The 21142-nt window shown below is 52.8% G+C and overlaps 7 protein-coding genes across 7 annotated transcripts; 5 read left to right on the top strand and 2 right to left on the bottom strand.

The window, feature by feature from the left end:
* Positions 1-5: 5 nt before the first annotated feature.
* Positions 6-1172, top strand: SMAC4_05883 (uncharacterized protein; the record flags this gene model as incomplete). The annotated part of the gene is made up of 1 exon (XM_003345678.1): positions 6-1172. One exon carries the CDS (start codon positions 6-8, stop codon positions 1170-1172), a length of 1167 nt encoding a protein of 388 aa, XP_003345726.1.
* Positions 1173-2224: 1052 nt separating this feature from the next.
* On the top strand, positions 2225-2720 carry SMAC4_05882 (uncharacterized protein; the record flags this gene model as incomplete). Its single annotated transcript, XM_003345677.1, has 2 exons — positions 2225-2590; positions 2688-2720. The coding sequence occupies 2 exons, from the start codon at positions 2225-2227 to the stop codon at positions 2718-2720; spliced, it is 399 nt and encodes a 132-aa protein (XP_003345725.1).
* Positions 2721-3606: 886 nt separating this feature from the next.
* Positions 3607-4293, top strand: SMAC4_05881 (uncharacterized protein; the record flags this gene model as incomplete). Its single annotated transcript, XM_003345676.1, has 1 exon — positions 3607-4293. The coding sequence occupies one exon, from the start codon at positions 3607-3609 to the stop codon at positions 4291-4293; it is 687 nt and encodes a 228-aa protein (XP_003345724.1).
* Positions 4294-4456: 163 nt separating this feature from the next.
* On the bottom strand, positions 4457-5737 carry SMAC4_05880 (uncharacterized protein). The gene is made up of 2 exons (XM_003345675.2): positions 4879-5737; positions 4457-4811 (listed from the first exon to the last, which is right to left on the bottom strand). The coding sequence occupies exons 1-2, from the start codon at positions 5645-5647 to the stop codon at positions 4774-4776; spliced, it is 807 nt and encodes a 268-aa protein (XP_003345723.1). The 5' UTR covers positions 5648-5737; the 3' UTR covers positions 4457-4773.
* Positions 5738-7069: 1332 nt separating this feature from the next.
* SMAC4_05879 (uncharacterized protein) lies at positions 7070-9464 on the bottom strand (the record flags this gene model as incomplete). The annotated part of the gene is made up of 2 exons (XM_003345674.2): positions 7070-8188; positions 8558-9464. The coding sequence occupies 2 exons, from the start codon at positions 9462-9464 to the stop codon at positions 7242-7244; spliced, it is 1854 nt and encodes a 617-aa protein (XP_003345722.1). The 3' UTR covers positions 7070-7241.
* Positions 9465-11569: 2105 nt separating this feature from the next.
* SMAC4_05878 (uncharacterized protein) lies at positions 11570-15756 on the top strand. Its single transcript, XM_003345673.2, has one exon. It carries the CDS (start codon positions 12441-12443, stop codon positions 15225-15227), a length of 2787 nt encoding a protein of 928 aa, XP_003345721.1. The 5' UTR covers positions 11570-12440; the 3' UTR covers positions 15228-15756.
* A 602-nt stretch (positions 15757-16358) lies between these two features.
* Positions 16359-20421, top strand: SMAC4_05877 (uncharacterized protein; the record flags this gene model as incomplete). The annotated part of the gene is made up of 1 exon (XM_066090358.1): positions 16359-20421. The coding sequence occupies one exon, from the start codon at positions 16359-16361 to the stop codon at positions 20094-20096; it is 3738 nt and encodes a 1245-aa protein (XP_065947397.1). The 3' UTR covers positions 20097-20421.
* Between the last annotated feature and the right edge of the window lie 721 nt (positions 20422-21142).

Here is a 21142-nt window from a genome sequence, read left to right as displayed (position 1 = left end):
GCACCATGGAGTCAGCGCACCACATCACCCAGAAGATGGAGAACCCAGCCATCGAGCCAGAATCCCGAGCCTCGACTCTGCACACCACCACCATGGAGTCAACCGACCGAATTACCCAAAAGATGGAGGACATGGCCCTCGATCCCAAAGCCCGAGCCGTCACTCCGTCCGCGTCCACAACAAGCACCGCTTCATACGCCCCTACCGTTTTCAGCCAGTTGCAGTCTCAATTCAACTTATCATCCAACACCCCCACCACATCTAATACAACAGGTGGATACATCCACACCACAACTCCAACAGGCCTCGCCTTTTCGAATCCCAATGCCAGCGGTAGCACCACCACCACTGCCATCGACAGCCACCAGTCCCAAGATCAAGACCTCGCAGCCATCCTGATGAACTGCGACGACCCGATGGGCTTGTACAAATCTAGCCTGTACAGCTCCGGTCTACACCGCGTCCGCTCCCAGGCGCACTCCCACTACCGCCCTATGGCATCCAGAAACCGGGTCACCAAATCCCGCTCTACTCCCTGCCTGCGCAAGCGTTACTACCAGCTGTCTCACCAGCACATCGAAGCTCCATTTCCTTCTACCATCGTTCATGAGGCACGAATTGAGCAACTACCCGGCACCACGGAGAATTTCATCACAGCCAACGACGAGGAAAAGGAAGAGGAAGAGAAGGACAGGAAGACGATGATGTTTTTCGGGGAGTGTGTTTGGCGTACCAAGGAGAGAGTGGCTGCTGAGAAAGCTTCTGAAGCCGCAAGTCGGAGGCTGAGGGAGTTACAGGAAGAGAACGAGTTAGGAATCGGAGCTTTTGAAGGGCCTTTTTCTTCTGGGCGTGGAGAGGCTTGGACGCCAAGTCCGAAGGTGAAGAAAACCTATGTCAATCAGGAGGGTGAGGTTGTGAAAGAGAGTTGGGCTATGGAGATGGAAACTACCCCGATAGCCATCTCACCTGTCTTCCTCGCAGGTGGAAATGAAGACTTTGCCAGGATGGACGATGTCATGGACAACTATCGGGAGGAGGATGCTCTGAAGGAGAAAGCCTGGGAGCAGGAAGATGGTTTGATGTTTACTACCCATACCTTCGAGGAGATGATCGAGGAGAGCAACTACAACGAGGGGTGGGGGCAGTGGAAGCGAGCGCTTGCAGGGCAGTAAAGCTCCGTGGTTAGCACTTTCCGAGCCGTCAGCGAAGGAGCGTACGATCAATTTGTCAAAAAAGCAAAAAAAAAAAAGCAGGAGGCGACATGCCCAGCATGTAACTCGAGAAGGTGTCGCGGAAGGTGGCGGGCGCGACCGTATCAGATGAGTGGAACAAGGTATTGACAATGGATTCGGTCAAGAAGAGAATTGCAGACCGGAATCAGTCAAACCAGAATGTCAGGACATGTAGAAAATTAATACTCGAGAGTAAAAAAGAAAAAGTAGAAGTAAAAAAGAAAAAGTGGAAGTAAAAAAAGAACAAAAAGGCAAAAAGGCAAAAAGGCAAAAAGCTCAGCGTCCTCAAGCAGGGTCGAACCCGTCCACTCCTGACACGCCTACGAAAACTGTACCTCCGCTACCAACGCAACGAGCAATGGTTATCTGGCCCCCGCGCACCATACCGTGTGGCCATGCACAAGGCGAACGGTATGCGAGAGTTATCGAGAGGTTTTAGCTACCAACTCATATGGTCCAAGGTCCTAGAAGCTGCTAGACTTGTCGCACTTCATTCTTAAAAGAGACCATAATCGCATGTCGAATTTCCCTCTTTCACCGAGGTCGCTGTCTCAGAAATTGCAGGAAGTTAACACGGCTGGCAGGGTAAATGGGAGAGGTCAATATGGACCGAGGCTATCACGAACCATCTATTGTGCCGTCAATCACCAGTTCAAGGTTTGTGTTGATGTACATACCATGGCACCGTGCCGAGCTTGGCCCTGAGTGCGCCAGTCTCTTGGGTGGTTAATGCTGGAAGTCGCCAGGTTGCGACTTGCAATTCTGAAACAACCAACAATCTCAAGCGACTGTTAAACACCCAGCAAGAATAAAAGACCATCAAATCTGTGCCATTTAGACTCATCCTCTCCTCTATCACAGCCACTCTCATCAGCATCATTTTCTTCTTTTCAGACCCTCTCACAGCTCTGAACATACCTCTTTATCCAACAAAGCGTCATCATCCAATATTCCTTGAACACCTCAGTAACGTCGTCAATATCTCAAGAGACATGATCCGTCCCAGAGTGATCCATCCCAGAGCTGGCCTCATGTTTCCAAAGGCGGAACCTACCCCGGAGCTCCTACCGGCCGTGGCTACCGCGCCCAAGAAAGTCGACAAGAAAGTCGACAACAGCCAACTCACCAAGACAAGAGCTGGTCGCATTCGCCAGTCTAGGAAGCGCACTTCTCCTTCTCGTTCCCGTTCGCTCTTCAAGCGAGTCAGAGCCGCTTTTGAGGCCGAAGGCCCTGCTTCATGCCTTACTACCAAGCCAGATATCGCCAACGTCAACCCCGACATTGACAACGACAATGACGCGGTCAACGTCACTGACCCAAAGAAGGATGATACTCCTTTAACCACCCCACACCCAGCGGTAATTCTTCGTCTCAAGACGATACATCCAGCCGAACCTCCCCGCTCAACGCAATTGACGAATCTGTCTGCAATTTTATCACAGATACTTCCACCAGAACCATGCGTACGCCGAGGCCCTGGCCTCGTAGGTCGCCCGTGAGTGCTCTCCACGCGCAGGAGACTGCCACCCGGCGCTATTCTGGCTCGAGGGGAATGCGTAGGTGTGGCACTTTTATGCATATGGATTGGCTCAGGGATTACGTGGAGGAGGAAGACGAAGAGGATGAGGGATACGGCACGGGTAGTACCTAGTAAATAGCGTACCACTTCAAGTCCCCAACTTAGACCCAATCAGAAACCGTCTTGTCTTTATTTACACTATTCCCCATCAGTTAAAGGTTCGGGAGGTGTACATACCTGTGCTATCCGCTTTTCCTTCCATGACTCGAACCTGAGTCTCCAACAAAGCTCTGGGCAGTACAAGGAGTTAGCCCCATTCAGATTTCGCGAAGTACGGTAGAGCCTGAAGTATGAAGTAGACTTAGTATATAACGTACCCCAATCCCGTCAAGGTGAAAGCAACACGCAACTTCCCTCCTTTAACTTCACCCCACACTATCCTTTCTTTTATGATTAGTTCAAAGTTCAGGCGATGTACATACCCGTGCAATTCACTCACTTTTCCACCTCACGACGAGAACCTTGACAAGTGGACTTCTGAGACGACCAGCAGTCAAATTGCACCAATTCACGTTCAGCAGAACCTAAATTGAGTGTTTCAAGGGGTCGATAAGAAGGCCAAAACGAAGATAATAAAACATTCTCAACTTCCCCCTTCCCCGTTCAACTCCTTCTCTCCTGTCAGCACCTCTTTCAACTTCCACGGTCATCAGCAGTTTATCTCAAAGAACTGAACCAAGATCAAGTCTTTGCAAGACACACAAATTCCAAGGGCCCAACCTTCAAAGAAAAGCAAGAGTCACCAAGCGCTCAGTTTCGAGCATCTCACCTCATCTTCAGCATCATCAAGTGATGATGGACCGATCCAACTTCAAAGACATCGTCCCGAACATGGCAGACAAAGAGGATATAGGACCGGATAACTCGGGTGATGTTATCGTCGATGTCACTTTGCACTTGCACTCTCCTCCTCGTCATCGTCACCATCGCCGTTGTCATCATCAGCGCCACCAGCGTGTCATTACCAGGGGCATCCAAACCTTTGATGAGAAAGAGGTGAACTGGCGCGAGCTAAGCCAGCCGAGACAAAGAAGATTGATTTGCCGGGTTGGACTTGGTGCTGAAGGAACTACCTCCTTGAACCTTGGCAAGACTGGGACTGCGACTGCGACGGCGACGGCGGGTTTTATGTTGGATGCGGACGAAAATACCTCTACGTCAACTGCGACCTTGCCTGACGAAGCTACTTCTCTGCACCGCGTTTTCGGCACTGGCACTGACACTGGCACTGGCACTGGCACTGTTACTGACAGTCACGACCAAGCCTCTCAATCTCCAACTGGCTCCAACCTCCGCAATCATTTCGCTGCTCTGGAAAAGAGTGCAGTCGAGGCGAGTATCCAGGAACGCATCAAGAGTGTAGAAACCGAACTGGACAGGTTAAGAGCAGAAAAAAATAAGCTGCTGAAGGAGTTGCAAGATGAGATGGTGGATGAAAGGTGGGAGGAGGGTGTTTTGGCGATTGATGACTTGATTAGATGAGTGGGGAGGAACTTGGCAAACTTAAGTTGGGGATTTGAGCAAGCCTGTGGGCAACAGACGGGAGCTTGGGCGGGCTAGTTGGGCAATTTGGGTAATGACTTTGATGGGGGGTTGGGAAGGAAGAGCTGGGTCGTGGAGTAATCGATGAGGAAAGAAATATGGGTTAAAGAGGGCCAGGGTGAGAATTGAGTGTCAGGGAAGGAGCAATGGGTTCGTGATTCAAGAACTCCTAAAGGAGGAAGGAGGCATAATATTACCAAGGCAGGTACAGATACCTTGATGAGCCCGAAAACAATAAATGCAACGATTGTATTGCAAACTCCAAATTACTTATGTTTATCATCGTGACCGCATGACCTTTTCCGCCGGACTTTCCATATGCCAGATGTCACCACACAACCGACAACCCACAACCCACAAGCCACTCACTCACTCACTTACACTCAACTATCCTTTCACGCTCCCGTCCGAGAACGTCATCTACTGGGAAGAACCACCAGAGATGGTAATGATTTGACCTATCATTCACGTTAGCATCATGTCTCCCAAATAAGGTAAAATGCAAAGAGAATTGCAAGTACTCACCATTAACCCACCCCCCATCCTCACTGGCCAAGAACGCCACCACCCTCGCCACATCCTCCGGCACCGCGCATCTTCCCAGGGGACAATGCTCAGCCATCATCCTCTCAATCTTGTCCTTGCCCAGATCGGGGGTTCCACCAGGGATATAATGCCACGCGTTCTCAGCAAACATATCACTCTTGATGCCTCCCGGGGCAACACCATTGACCGTGATGCCCTTATCACCGAAATCCGTCGCAAAAGCCTTGACAAACCCCTGCACCGCCATTTTAGAGGCATTATAAAGCGCGTGGTTCTTGACCCCCATCAGGCCGGCAGCGATGCTCGTCATGAGGATGACCCGCCCGTTCTGCTCGAGGTGCTTGTACGCCGCCTGCCCGACGAAGAACTGCGCCTTGGCGTTGAGGTCGAACACGTAGTCGTACTTCTCCTCGGTGATCTCCTCGGTCTTGTCCCACGACTCGGTTCCCGAGTTGGACATGACGATGTCGATGCGGCCAAAGGCCTGCTTGGCTTCGGCGAAGAGCCGGTCGATTTCAGAGACTTTGCGGACGTCGGCTTGGATGGCCTTGGCGCGCGCCCCGTTGTTGTAGGACTCGATTTCCTTGACGACTTCGTTGGCGGGACCCGCGGAGGATACGTAGTTGACGATTACGGAGGCGCCGCGGCGGGCGAGCTCGAGGGCAACGCCACGGCCGATACCACGGCCGGCGCCGGTGACGAGGGCGACTTTGCCTTCGAGGGAGGCGGTGGGAATTGAGATAGGCATCTTGAGGCTCGGGTTGGGGCCTTGGTGGTGGTGGTGTTGAGAGTAGCTTGTTGAGACGAGACGTGAGTTATGTTGCTATGGAATGTAGAGAGCAGGGACAAGACAGGAAGAAAGGGAGATGAAGATAGTTCCGTCAAGACGATGAGGAGTGTGGCTTCGTCATTCTATTTATTGCGAGGCTTGCGTCTGCAGCAGTCGATTCAGTCTTGCTTCTGACTCTCCCTGCATATGCCAGTAGTGCCTCAATGTGCGTATCGATAGTCCATCATGGTGGTTGGTACATGGTATGTAGCACGGGCCGCCCGGTCGCTGGTGTCGAGAGTCCGGTGGTAGATGAGCGGTACCAAGGGATAAACGACCAACGGGAAGTGATTTGTTTACACCCCGCTGTCTCGGATCCCTTCAAATGTTTTGGTCAATTGGTGTGAGTCCAATGTCTTGCCCCGTCCCCCTTCGGACTTAGATGGCGGGGTGGGGTCGGGGAAACGGCTGAATGGATTCGCACGGAAAAGGCAAATGTAACGCCGGACATCCCCCGATTTCTTGTCCGGAGAATTAGATCCGTGTCCGACTCCCCTGCCCCCGGACAACGAAGTCAGAATTCAGGAAGACACTTAAAACCAGCCAACGGGAGGTCGTCGGTTTTGCTGGGGAACAGCGGAGGAGTAAAGATAGGGAGGATGCGGACTGTGCCATGGCGCCGAAACCGAAGAGAGCGGATGATTCGCGATGCATGCAGCCGTCGAGTACACAACATCCAAGTTGTATCCAGTCATATGCAGGCCACAGAACGTAAAAACAGTGCCAGTTGCATGATGATAAGGGGGGCTTGGTTTTGAAGGTTGCAACAATTGGATCATTGATACGCCTCGGTTGCGGATCCGGACACTTCGCCGCTGGAAGTCCGCTTTTGCAAACCGAAAGCTCGCGATGAGCAAATGACACTTGAGCCTCGTTTCTCGCTGATGAAAGCGTTCACGACATATGAAGAATAATAAACACGACTAGGAAGAAGAGAAATAAAACAAGACAACGTTATCAATCTGCAACCATATAACTCCACAAAATGCTTGAACCCACTCTCTCCTCCTAGCATGGCCACATGACCTTCTCTTCTCAGTCCAACAGCACGAGGAGATGTGCACTTGCACTTGTATGTGAAACATCGCAGACTGCAACTTGTCAATGCGTGTGAAGGATGAGCCAGAACAAAAGGCACGACCCCAAAAGCCCATGAACCCAGAAAACAGCGAACCGAAGTCCCGTCACTCTCAAAGAACCTGTCTCAAGGCACTCTTATGATCACAGCCTCAATCATGCATCATACCTGTAGCCTAACCTCCCCTCATATTCGGGTACCCAGAGCAGTGCCTGGAAACTGGCTCAAGAAGTTCTACCCGTAGCCGAAGGCCGCCCTCCGGTTGGGAACCCACCTTGTTGCCATCTAGCAGATTGAGCTGAAGCTCGAGTTGAAGCTTGAGCCAAAGCCTGTGCCTGCTACAATGCGACCGAAGGAACACGCGAATGTCCCCCTCCCAACTTGAGCCGAAGGAGCACGCTACTGCTGCCCTCTCCCAGCTGGGGACCGAGGCTGTTAACCCGGACGAACTGCAGCCGTAGCCGCACGCTGCTGGCCTCTCCCTGTTGGGAATTGAGGCTGCTGTTGTTGTCTTCTCCCCACTGGGGTTTGAGGTTCATGTCCCTGTCCTCTCAAGGCCGGAGAAATATATGGCTGATTTCTTCCAGGTTGAAGTCCAGGCTGCTGCTGTCCCCTTCCGACTGGAGCACCATGGTGCTGTCCCCTCAAGGCCGGAGCAACATATGGCTGCCCCCTTCCGGTTTGGAGTCCAGGCTGTTGTCCTCCCGGAACAACAGCGGCCGAGGCTGTATGCTCCTGTTCCCTTCCGGCCGGGACACCATGCTGTTGTTGTCTCTGAAACTTCGCGGCTGAAGCCGCACGCTGCTGCGACGTAGCCTGCCAGGCCGGAGCCAGCCTAGACCGATCACCACCACTATCTATAGGGGCAAAATCCTGAAACATCCCGAGTCTCTCCCTCCCCGTCGGCGCCGCCGGGTCATATCTCGGCGCCGGCGCCCCCTCGAAAATCAGCCTGCCCCAGTTTCTTATCGTCTGCGCCGCCGGGCCGTCAGGCGGCTGCGAGCTTACCTTCCTTTCTGTCAGTCTCTCGAGGTCGTGCATATCGGGCCTGTCCGCCGGATCATGACACAGACACGCAGCAACAGCGTTCACCAGATCAAAGTCGAGATTGCTGTATTGGGAAACAAGCAGACCCATGCCGTATCCCCACACCTCTCTCTCGGAGCCGTCAGGGTATCTTATAGCCGCGTAGTTCGGCACGGGCGACGTCTCGAACTCGCAGAGCTGGATGAGCGAGTACATGATGATACCGACCTGGTAGAGATTGGTCCACCAGTTGTAGTTTCCCGCCGTTGTCGCGCCGGATTCACGGGGGCCGCCCTCCTTGACGTGATCCCACTCCTCAGTAAACTGCTCGGGCGCATAGATGCTGCTCTTGCCTCCTACGGCAGTTCCAACGAGTCATTACCGATTTTCGGTTGCCCGTAAAACGGGCGCAGAGACCGAGATCAGCAATCTTGGCTATCGGAGTGATGTTGTGCTCAGAGCTGTCATAGTCTCCCACCAAAACATTGCTCAAATCGAGGTCGAAATGGACAAGGGTTGTCCGGTTGCAGTATGGTGTCAGTTTGGGTAGACGCAGGCTGCTTTCTGATGCTTGGGGCGCTATTGTGTCCGCCATATATAGCGGCTTGAACGCCTCAGGCAAGAACTCTCTCGGATATGCCATCCCTATAACGCCCTTGAAGACTGATTATTGTGTTATTGCGTTAGTCTGTGTGATAATCATGTGGGGGATGTAGGTTACTTACGATTGCTGAAGATGTGCCAAAGAGTAAGTGGTGGAAAGTTGCCGCCCCCCACAAGGTGAGAGGCAACGCGAGCTGATATCTTGCGGAGATCCCCGCGGCTCATGAACTCGAGAAACAAGACTTGTGTTGTCGCCCAAACAGGAATGACGTTGAGCGATGGATCGGCGTTACCGTTGTCTAACTCGGCTTCCTCGTCGATATCCGTCATCATCAAATCCGAGCCGAATGACCTTCTGGTGGTTGAAGAGCCAGTATTGAGCGCTGGTTGAATAGGCCGACCGTTGGGTCGCGAGAAATGGCCTGGGGGGATGCGTTGTGCGACATGCTTGGCTCCGGCAGTGTCTAGATGGGACCGGATCTCAGTCGCAAGGTAGCCCTTGTCGCCCTCGATGTCTACCTTGCACACCACTTTGATGAGCTCGTCATCTGGGCGTTCTTGCTCAAAGAGGTTGACGACACCGAGGCCACCCCAGCCCAAAACCTTGACATGGCGCATTTTGAGGTTCAGAAGCTGCTTTTCCAGCCATCTACTTCTGGCGTCGGCAGAGAGCGCTGTTTCTGCAGGTCCGCCGCCCGGCCAATTAGCTAACTTTGTTCTACCATGCCGAGCCACGCCGCTGAAGTTCTCGGGACCTTTCCAAGGGGATCTGATGGGAACTTTCTTGATGCGCGACTTGACTCGGCGGTCCATGGTTGCGCCATCCCACGAGCTGGGGGATTGCGTCCCATGACGACGCCACTTGAAGTATTCGGTAACTTCATCGCAATAGACATGCGTGCTGTCTTTTTGTTTTTCGATGCCGGGGGGTTTCGTTCTGGGGATGACGCGGGAGACGTTGGTGCCCTCGGTGAACTTGGGTACGGCCCAAGGATCTGCGTCAGAACCCTCGAACGCCTCGAACGACATGTTGACGTTGGGATCTATTGCGAAAAGTGATTCTGAGTGTGAGTGCTGCTGGCCGTAGACGTAGGTTGAATGGTCATACGGAGACCAATAGTCATGCTCTGTCCCCTATAAGCTACCACCCGTGGCTTGTGGTCAAGCAGATAGGGGAGGGATATAGCTCCCCGAGGCTCTTTTGTTTGGGCGTCCTTTCTCGGCGACACAAAGCAGAGCGTGGGAAGGTCGAAGATGCATCGTGGCCGTGAAGGGGGATTGAGGACATGGCGACAAAGGGGATAACAAAGGGGGGGACAACACGCTGACCAGTTCCGTCCCAAGGTGTGTGGACAATGGACTGAGGAAAACGAAAGTCTTTTATAAACTGCCGGCTGAAAAACTGGGATTGTTAAGAGAGTGGTGGCAGACAATCAGTGATGTTGAGGTGAACAGTGAGAAGGATGGAAATTGTTAAGGAACAGGAAGAGGACTCGGCTGCCACTTGGAGTCAAAGTTTTCCCAGCTAAAATATTTGGTTGTGGGTAAAAATGCAGAGTCACTATACCCTACCAACCTACTTGATTCGATTCTCTGTGAGAGTAAAGAGGCAGGAATGAGGTTGGACTTTTGGACGAGAGTTGCTCCTGCCTCGAGAGACGAGAGGGTCAGCGAAGGAGACGCAGCTCCAGAGTTGTGCAGGTCGTTATGTAATTTATGCATCCAACTTGCACAAAGCACAGCGCACCGACAGAAGCAGCGAACAGTGACACTTCTGCCTGGACTTTTGAATGACGGTCGGTCTTTCCACTTGGACAAAGCGACGCCTTCCATATCCCGTTTAGCCAGGGCGTCTCCTGAGCTGAGGTGTCCGAGTCACAATGAACTGTTCGGCTAGGCTCGCTTCAGATCGTAAAGCTTCCACTTTCGTCGTGAAAGTCCTTTTGTCGCCAACTCGCGCCATTTGGTCAAACACCATTGATGCCACCAACGACCTACGCTGCAACACCCTTTGCGAGATGAATCGGATTCACTGCAATTGCTTCCGTCAGTATGTATTTTCTTTCTCTAACATGATTACTTGGGAGAACTGACTTGTTTACTGACCATGCCCAGTCTCACTCGAGATTCGAAAGTGGAAATCCATCAATGGTCGTCAACCGAGGACAATGCGACCCACGTCCACGACTGTCAACAGCAAACATTGAATGCATCGAATTCGAAACAAGGTCGATGACGGCAGATAAACTGACTGGCGATGACGGATACAAGTCGACATCCCACGTACAGTACCGAAACAAAAGATGTAAGCAGTGAAACGAGACAGGGGGCACCCCAATGTCACGGCGGATGGAGGGACGGGTTAGACGGGCGCCTAATGTCTGTCATTTTTGGGCCATTTCTGGGCCATTCCGAAACCGTCCTGTCCGCCGAGACTTCCACTTGAGAAGAAACCATAATAATTCAGAAACACGCACCAAGTCAAGCAATCACCGGCCAAGCCAGGGTGTCGAATCCTTTTCCGAGATGTTGGACCTGTTGGATGCCTTGGACAAGATGCCGTCCCATTCGTCCACCACCAAGTCATACCTAGGTAGGGCATGGGCATGGGCAATGTTCTGGCTCCTCGGTGACGTTTTGGCGACAAACTCATCATTTAGAGGCAGGAATCGGGCTTGGTCCGCGATCAACTCCAAGCTGCCCCATCTAGAGCTCCATCACAGGGCCTTCAGGTGGTTCGTCCCGGTTCCTCAGGCCTTGGATCCCCAATTGGATGCTGGCGATCTCCAACGCAGCGCGGTTCACTCTTCCAATGGTGCCGTGAGCGGGCGGCTCCACCAGTCTAGCGTGGCGCCACTTTTCAAGGGCTTCTCATTTTGTGATTGGCCAATCGCCAAAGGAGCTCATGTGCCTGGACGTGTTGGTCGGTTGGAGCTGGGAGTTGTCCCTGGCAACACACTCGATGGGGGCGTACGAAAACAAAAATCCGCTCTTGGAGAGGTGGATATGCCGACATGGCCCCGGGTAGTGGAGGGCCAGGAGTCTTTACTGCTGAGAGCGTCCCGTCGGCAAGTGAACGATAACACCACTGACCAAGTCGTCTCGTCAGGCCTGGCTCAATCCGTGCTCATCCCCGGCAAACGCCCGCGCAAAACCCCGTCCAAACCCACTCTTTCCATTCAGCTTGGATCCCCGTTCGTCTGATCGTTTACCACTCAGCTGTCACCACAACACAGAAACGGACGGCGCATGCGTGTGTGTTTTGTGTGTGTTGCATCCTCCAACTGCAACCCATCAACAATTTCCCTCTCTACCTACCTGTACCTATCGTCGTCCTATCTATCCATTCACATCGTGTACCGTACCACTCCCTCCCTCGCCAGGTAGAGAGGTACATTCACATTACGCACACCCAGTCAGTACCCACACAAAGCCCAGAACGCGTCCAGTCGCGAGCCTCTGAGCTCTATAGGACAAGGCAGGCTAGGTAGGTAAAGACGAGCCGACGGACGAGGAGCCCTGCAGCCAGACAGACGCCAGAGACACCCACCAGGGCAGCGCCGTTCCTAGGTAGAGTGCCTGCATCACCAAGCATAGCACCATCCGCCCGCGTGGCCCTCCCCGTCTAGCATCATCATCGCATCGCCTTGCACGAGGCATCCAGACATCATCCAGACATCATCTCACCTCGTTACGGTCCTGAGCACAAGCGCGCCACGAGATTCGCTACGTCGTCTGGCTTGCGCTGCGTGAGGTAAGGCTGACACTCTAAAAAGAAGCCGCCTATGGTCCACATGGACCTGACGCGTACATCAACAGTGCAGGGGGGACTACTGCAAAGAAAACAACAGCTGACAGCTCTTCGCATCAATCAACAGCCTACCAACCACACTTCTTTCCATCTAATACACCCCCCGTTTGGCCTAGCCTCTCTGCGCAAATACAATCGCGACGACGACGGCGGCGACGACGACCCCTTCTATTTTATCGCTACCATAGCCAGCAATGATGTCCAATCCTCCTCTATCTGGCGTCGCTCGCCCGCGACAGCGGCTACATCGGCGCCAAAACTCTACCCCATCGGCCTTCGAGTCTGTCAAGATCGCTCCCTTGCCGTCTTTCCCACAACAACAGCAACGCCCTCACATGTCCCATCGACGAGGCCTTAGTCTGGATACTAGGCGTCACCCTCTCATGTCCTCAACAATCACATCCACATCCCAGCAAGACTACTCGACCCTTGTCAGCACGACGGGCCCAGATACGGGAATACCTACGAGTCTGCCAGCGGCACCACAGGATATCCTAGCACAGCAGCAACACCAAGCGCACCTCATAGCACGCCCCAGCTCCAGCCAAACCGACTACAGTGATCTGTCGAGTGACAGCGGCGACTCTTTTCTTATATCGCCCCATGGCACACCACATCAACGAAACCACTTCATGGACGGGTTGGCCCCGCAAGGTCCGATACCCGAACTGTCCTTGTCCTACGATACCTATATGGATTCCAGCTTTGACGCCATGATGAAGAGAAACCAGGCCAGCTACGACAATGACAACAATGCCATGGCCTCATCATCATCTGCCAACCCAAACTTTGACTTCTTTGCCCCGGACGCGGCGCTCTCTACCCCGAACTTTATGAGCTTTCCGGACCAAAGCCCCGCGGGGACGGGACAGGGAGGCTGGATATCCGAGGGCGAGGCATCCAACACCCACTTGCGCAGAGCGTCAAGGCGGGTAAGCGGTGGATTGAACAATAGTCTCATAGACAAAGTTGCAAAGTACGAGCCTATGGCAAATGGGCAGAGGCCAGCAACGCCCCCTACGCATAATGCGGCCGGTAAGCATGCAAAACCTGACGTGTTGAGCGGGGATACTGAAAATGAGGCAGGATTCTATCCCCCAACGCCAATGGAAACACCACACGATCGCTTCATGAAGCAGCAAGCAACACAGCAGCAACAGCAACAGCAACAGCAACAAACACTAAGGCCCAGCAGGTTTGCAGAGGATTACGACGAGTCGATGGAGGAGACACTTAAACCCATACGAGGACACCGGAGCAATCGCAACTCGGGTATTTTTCAGGAACTGCGTCAACAGGCGGAAGCTATGGCTGCTGCTGCTGCACCTGCAACATCTCAGGCCGACAGGATGCCCACGACATTTCAAACGCACGCGCTTCCAGCAACCCAAGACGAAGACTTGTTGAGGATCCATTCTGAATTCATCAAGTTGGAGCATAACGGATTCACTTTCCCTGACATGGGGTCGCAGATGGGATCACAGATGGGATCCCAGATGTCAGGACTTGGAGGGATGAGCCCTTTCGACAATAAGCCAGACCTTGGTCCCCCATCAGAATACGACGATGCCGATCCACATACCTCCAGCCGCCAGAGTTCAGTTTCCCCTTCGCGCCGTGGTTCGCCGCACCGACGAACGGACTCGATCGCCTCCATTGCCAGCGCTGCCAGCATTGCTAGTATCAACATCGAAGAGACCAAGACAGACACTGGGGTAACTCTGGACGACATCGCCCAGTACATCGAAGGTCCCGATCCCGCAGACGGCAAATGGGTATGCACATACGAAGACTGTCGGAAACGGTTTGGCCGCAAGGAAAACATCAAGAGTCACGTACAAACGCACCTCAACGACAGGCAATATCAATGTCCAACCTGCAAGAAGTGCTTCGTGCGCCAACACGACCTCAAGCGCCATGCCAAGATCCACACGGGCATCAAGCCATACCCATGCGAATGCGGCAACAGCTTCGCGCGGCATGATGCACTCACACGACATCGGCAGCGCGGTATGTGCGTTGGTGCTTTTGATGGTATCGTACGCAAGGTGGTCAAGCGTGGCCGACCACGGAAGAACAGGCCAGACATGGAGGAGAGAAAAGATAAAAGCGACCGCACGAGGGATCGGTCCAGGAGCCATCATTCAACCAGCAGCTCCGTCAGCAGCTTTTCTGGCTATTCAGATAGCTCGGTGCCCAACTCTCCCGGGAACGACTACGATCACATAATCGACGATGAACAGTTCCCTGGCTTGTTGGACATGCCAATGGGGAATGTGCCAAACCTCCCGCCAAGCATTGTATCGGGCCATGCCGGTCATGGACATGGTGCGATGCCCAGTTCATCGACAATGAACCCGGCTGCAGCCACCATGTCGGTCTCGTCAGTGTCTTCAGCGCCAATGCCGAGCTTCGACCCGAGAGTTAACGAAGTCATGAACGTGGACTCGCCAGTGTCGAGGAACTACGCTAATTCCCCGTCGGCTGTGAGTAATTATAGCCATGCTAGCCATCCGTCGATTTCAGTTACCGAGCATCACGGACCGGGACCGGATTTTGGGCTTCCAGGATCACAGAATGCTGCATCGCCAGCCAAGAGTGCTGTGAGCCACTATACGCCGCCGGAGTTGTCGACTAGCTCGTCACCACCCACGCATACGCAGCAACAACAAAGCAGTCAGGGGCCGACGTACTACGATATGGATCATAGCCATAATGGCATGTCGAACATTCCGGGTCCCGCCACAAGCATGGGGATGGGCTCGGCGGTCCGTCCCACGGACGTTGATCCAACAAACATGCTTCTGCATGGGTATGAGCATCAAATGGATCAAAACTTGATGCTTGGAAACTTGGATGGTATGGCCAAATTCGAGGTCATGGAAGGGTACGATCCAGCAGCGGAAGTGAATATGTTTGGTGATGTCCATGAAGGGGATGGCAGTGGTCACGGTGCGGGTAACATGTATTTTGGGTCATGAGATGAGTGAGCAAGAATTGGTGGCCTTGGGGTTGATCATTTCTTTTTTTGCATTTTTGCATTTTCCTTTTTGGTTCGGGTTTTGGTTTGCGCTTTTTTGTTCTCTTTCTGGGTTCACTTCGTTTGGAAAGGCTAACTTAATGACTGGACATCTACCTACCCTCTTCTGATTGGTAGAAGAGGCCTAATGCACACACGGCAGGTTATTAATGGGATGGCGGCAACATGCGCTTAGACCAGCGACGGTCAAAGGCGCTTTGGGGGAGAAGAAGGGATTATGGCATCATCAACTCTGGTCAGACGGAGATAAACAGGAGGAGGGAAGTGTACGAATACGGTACTGGTTTGGGGTATTTAATTTCTTGGTTCCTCCACTGCTGGTGTCTGGAAAATAACAGGGCGGAAAAGGAGGAGGGGAAGGAACTAATGGGAAGGGGATTACCTAGGAAAAAGGTACTGATGGACGCGAACGTGTCGGCGTCATTTGTTCTTTGATTTCCTGTTGGAGGTAGCGTTGGGAAAGGGCGGCAGTTAATATTTACCTACGTAAACGTAGTAGTAGTATTTGGCTTCTGGCTAGAGCTGTGTTTGGGATAATTCACTTTCGGTCGACTTTTTCCTCGCTTTTTATCGTTCTGACATTGCCCGTGGTCGTCACCGTGACTTCGGCCCATCGAGGTCCCATCGTGAACACGTGGGTCGCGATCGCCTCACTTGCAGCTAAGAGCCTAAGACACATGTCTGCACGTGCCACCTCCCTCACCTTGCCGTCCACAGTGCAGTTACTGTGACAACACATGGAAGGACCCCACCATCTTCGCCGACCTCACTGCGGGACTGCGGTGCTGCAGCATCCATCAGGCACTGTCGGATTCCATTGCACAGGGCTCACCAGTCACCCTTTCATAAGTCTCAACAGTTCTTAATATTCCCATCCAGGAAGCTCAGCATAAACATACCTATACATCGTCGCCAACCAATCCATATCCCCGAACAGGGCAGCTTAACCTCATTCCTAAACTCCCGACCCGAATACAAACCAAACCACCAAAACCGAGCATCTCACTACTATCTTCAACGCCAAAACACGCCAACATCAACAAACATCAACCGCAAAACACTCACGATTCAAATGTCAACACCATCCAAAACTAAGCAAAATGAACCCCCCGGCTCCATGTCCTCGATCTTCTACCCACTATCCACCACCCCAGCAACCAACCTCACCTCACCTCTCCCACCCGATCTAGACGTCGACATCCTCGTCATCGGGGGGAAAGATGTCCGGAATATTCTGTACACGGCTTATTCGGAGGTAGGAGCTGGGCCTAGGCCTGGGTCTGCCGCTCAAGGAGATCAGCAGAGAGAGGAGGAGGCAAGAGAAAGAAGGAGAAATAAACTGAAGCACAGAAAGATCGATATCACGATTAGTAACCACGACAAGTACGTGGTGGCTCGGAACGTGCTGATTTTGAGTTTCATTTTGGACCTGGAGGGGCTGGATGGTCTACAGGAGGATAATAAGGAGACGGAGAAGAAGGAGGATAAGGAGGCTACGAGGAAGGAAAAACTCACCAAAATCTTCGACATCTACCACACCCGCTTTCTCCCCGACCGCGACACTAGGGAATTACTAGCTCAGCAATCGACGAAGCTATGTGAAATGTCGCAGACATTGAAGGAGTGGGAACAAAGCACCTACGGGAAGACAATACGCTTTCTCAACGCAAAAAGTCTGGATGCGGTGAGGGGGGTATGGGGACAATATGCCGCCGCAGCAGCAGACTCACTCAAGTCCGAGACATCGTCAGAGAAAGTGGCAGAGCTTCAGGCTGCAATGGCCGAGGGCATGAAGCTACCTCTATCACCTGATAGCTCTACTGAGCACCATGAGTCCTGGACATTACCTCTAGGCTCGTCAGCAGCAGCAGCGCCATTGACCATCTTGCTAAAAGATCATATCCGGACTTATGTGCAGTGGTCGTGGAATTATGATCAGACATCGGGGGAAGGGAATATGATGATTGCTAATCCTACGTTTGGGGCTGGGTTGTTATCTGATTCTGGTTCTGGTTCCGAATCAGATTCTGACACTAATGCCGAATCCAAGTCCGCATCCAAGTCTGAATCAGAATTGCCAGGCCGTCGCCGACGTCTACTAGCCTACCCCTCTACTGGAGTGTTAGGGTACCATCTCGCGCTGGCCAAGGCACCACTTACCGAGCTCTCCCCGCTGCGTCTTTCCAAGGAGGATCACGACGACGACGACGATAACAGCGACGATGGTGACGATGATGATGATGATGACGACGACGACGACGCCGACGACGATGCAATCCCGCCAATCCATGATGTGGCGAGACACCAGTTTACTCAGTGGTCTATGGCCTTCAGGGAGCTAGCTTCACTCGCCCTCTCAGATAAGGAGAACGAAAAGAGACTCACAATTCGGTTTGTGGTAGATGGCTGGTTCCCCCTCTGTCAATCACTAGTAACGAAAGAGACGACGAAAAAACAATTCGACGTAATCGACACCACCGACCTTACACTCAACACATTTTGGTCCCCCCTCGCAGCCGGCGTCGCCGACCCTCCTGGCATTTTGGGCTTGATGGTTGCCGCCAAGCGATTACTCAAAGACCGACCGTCTTCGACGCTGGTTATGGATGATGGAGAGGGGGTATCGCTTTTTTCTGCCTCTGGAGATGATGTCAATGTCGAGAACAATGACCCCTTGACCAGCTCGACGACAGCGTCGTTCATCCTGGGCCTATCGCCGGTTGAATATTGGAGTAATGCTAGTGTTAGGGCGACGGTGGATGAGTGTCTTGGGGCTGCTGCGGAGTTCTATGATGAGGATGTTGTTGATGCCGCTGGCGGCGGCGGTGGCGGTGGACAAAGTGAAAAGGGTGAAAAAGGTGACAAGGAGAAGGCGGCTGCGGCTGCGGCTGCTAGGGTGAAGAAGTTGGAGGAACAGGGGGGACTGCAGATAGGTAATCGGGTGTTTAGGAAACATTCCAGGCGGCTTGCCCCTGACCAGTACCAGAAACACGATGGGGCCATGAAGAAGCCGGTTGTTGTCAAGGTCGATGCAAAGGAGCTGGCGGAGGCCGCATGGAGGGTTTACCAGGATCTGGTGATTTCCAAGGTCGAAGGTCAGCGGGTGGTGCTGCAACAGGGGCAAGAGCTGGTCAAAGTGTCTTGGGGACCAGGGCTGTGGCAGACCCTTTTGGACTTTTTGGGCGTGGTGTGTGGCCGGTTCGAGACGGATAGGGAGCAGTTCCAGCGGGTTATTCTTGAAAAGATCGGAGGTCATCCCACGCAAGATGCCTTGTTGAGAAAGGCGTTAAAGGAGGTGTCTGAATCTGAGAACGCGGAACATGAAGCGGATGGCTGCCCGGCGTTTACTGCGAGTTTTGATGTCGCTTCGGGTACTACACTTAAGACCATCACCGGCCATCTGGATTTTATCACGGAGGAGGATAAGCGGCTACTGGCTGATAGGACCGTCCCGATCAGTCTAAGGCAGTCTTCCCCGTGGACTATCGACATCGTCTTGGGTTCAGGCGCCGGGACACTCGTCAAACCGCTCGTCTTCCCGACCCCCGTTCTCAAAGAAGGCAGCAAGACGCGCATCGCTCGCACGTCGGGATACATCGAAGTGATCGCGCCGGCGATCCTCAACCCTCGGTTTCCGACAGCTGCCAGTGTGCTAGACGGATACATTTTCCCTACTATTCTTCAAGCCGTCGACGCCGACTCATCATCATCATCAGAGCCACCAACACAACTCATCCCCGTCCCGCTCAACTGCCCCACAGTCAACCTCGACTCCCTTCCCATCCTCTCTCTCACCGACACCTCCCGCCTCACATTTCTCAGCACTTTGGCTTCCTCCATCTTCTCACCCCGCGAACTCCGTAGGCGCCACGCTGCTATGGAACAAGGCCTCCCTGACACCGAATGGGGCTCGACAAGACTCACCCTTAAGGAATCCTTGCACACCATGATCAACATCGCCGCCGGTCTGCAGGTAGGACAATCCGGTCTTTTCGCCCTGTCCGGGTCCGGCTCATCGTCCTCAGACGGGAGACACATCCTCATCCTCGTCTCGGCCATCAGGCTCGACTGCAGCGCGCAGTCCGGCGGAGGAATAGTCATCGATGCGGCTGTGTTGCCTCTTACTCGCGAGCTTCTCACCAAACCCAAACCCAAAACTGATACAGACAAAGACGACAACGAAGAAGAAGAAGACCTCCAATCCTTCCTCGTCCTTTTACGAGCCCTCGAATGCGTCGACCTAACCATCACCGACGCCGAGCTTCGTCTCTGGAAATCCCTCCTCCCTTCCTTCGCCGAACGGTGCCGCACCACATGGTCTCACTCCCCTTCCTCCTGCGAGTATTCCACGTTTGGCAAAATCCCTCTCAGCCTTACGAAAGGAGAGCCAGTCCTCTGCACCTGCGGCGTCGGCCACTTCCCTCCGCAATACCTCTCCTTACCGCTCTGGGACTCGGTCGCCTCGCGACACGCCACGCGCGTAGCCATCTCTATTCCTTACTGCTCGCCAGCGACGGAAAGGGTGGTGTTTGATCCCCTCCTGGCAAAAAAGATTGCGGAAAAGGGATTGGAGGATGCGTTGATCAAGAAGAAGGAGGAGAGGTGTAGGTACTGTGGCAAGGGCGAGGAGGAGTTGGTTATGGAGATGAGGGAGCAGGGCGGGGAGACGGCTGGCAAAAAGGGAGTGGAGGTGTTGAGGAAGTGTGGCAGGTGTTTGAAGGTTAGGTATTGTTGTGGGGAGTGTCAACAGAGGGATTGGAAGACGCATAAGACGGAGTGTGTGGAGAGTGAGAGGCATCGGGATCGGTAGGAGGTTAGAGGAGGAGGTAGAGGAGTTGGAGGGAGGGTGAAGAGGTTTGAGCTGAGTGGTTCAGAATTTTGGAACGTGTTGCATTAGGTAGATAGAGAGGAATGAAGTACTGGGTAGTGGAATATGTGTTGATGTTGATGGTTCATCTTTCATCATATAGGGAGTTGGTGAAGAGGCTAATACCTCTTCAACATGTTGATGGTTCTCATGCTTTTTGATATTTGACTTCAGGTCTTGAGCGTATATATGAAGCTAAGGGAAAGAGCGAGACTGGCCACGTCAGATCTGTCATGCTTATTCTTGTTCATCACTATGTCCTTGCGGCTGATTGGTTAAATTGGCATCTCTAGAACTTCTATCAATCTAGCTTGACAGCTCGAATAAGCTTGTGCCACCTATGTGCTTAATCTTATTCCACTTGGTTTTCTGATTGGAAATATCCCGACTGGTCTTCAATGGGCTTTGTTGATGTACAAAGGACGGGATTTGTCAAAAGTGTTACAGTTGTCCCTTGACCTTTCGTAAAACTTTCACATCTAGAACGCAATGAAAGATACCCAAAGCTTGCTTTAAGCAAGTTCCATGGTTGAGGATATTGGTAACCCCGACCGTGGACGGGAATGAGACAGACAATATCATGAGTTCCTGCGCTTATAGTCTGGATGTTAACTCACTAGCAGCTGCTGCTGCACTATAGGAGGCAGACCGTTAGTGGAATGATATTCTAACATTTGTTAGACAGTTTTGTTGGATGATAGTAGAAGCCATTTTATTTCACACTCTGTGACTTCATTCTGTCTTCAACTTGGTAGTTGATTAACTTCCCACTTCTCACAAGGAAGTCAACAAAAACGCTTATCTGGATCCCCGATCCCCGATCTCCTTCCAGGCCGCGTTTCCCTGTTCCGTTCCCATGGCGGGCCGCTGTTGCTGTTATCTTTCGGTTCCTACGCAGGACGTGGAGCCAATTCAAGGTCAAGGTCACGGATATCCCCTTCCCAGAAATCCCAAGATAGGTCATATAAACCCGTATGTTGGTAATATTC

The sequence above is a fragment of the Sordaria macrospora genome, chromosome 6, assembly GCF_033870435.1.
Source record: "Sordaria macrospora chromosome 6, complete sequence".
NCBI classification, from domain to species: domain Eukaryota; kingdom Fungi; phylum Ascomycota; class Sordariomycetes; order Sordariales; family Sordariaceae; genus Sordaria; species Sordaria macrospora.
This window is presented reverse-complemented; position numbering and strand designations above follow the sequence as displayed.

Bases quoted from the DNA above. Each gene is read 5' to 3' on its own strand.
- SMAC4_05880 (XM_003345675.2), bottom strand. From the start codon at position 5,647: ATGCCTATCTCAATTCCCACCGCCTCCCTCGAAGGCAAAGTCGCCCTC. The intron at 4,812-4,878 runs GTGAGTACTTGC...CGTGAATGATAG, and splicing joins GGATGGGGGGTGGGTTAATG to GTCAAATCATTACCATCTCT.
- SMAC4_05878 (XM_003345673.2), top strand. From the start codon at position 12,441: ATGATGTCCAATCCTCCTCTATCTGGCGTCGCTCGCCCGCGACAGCGG.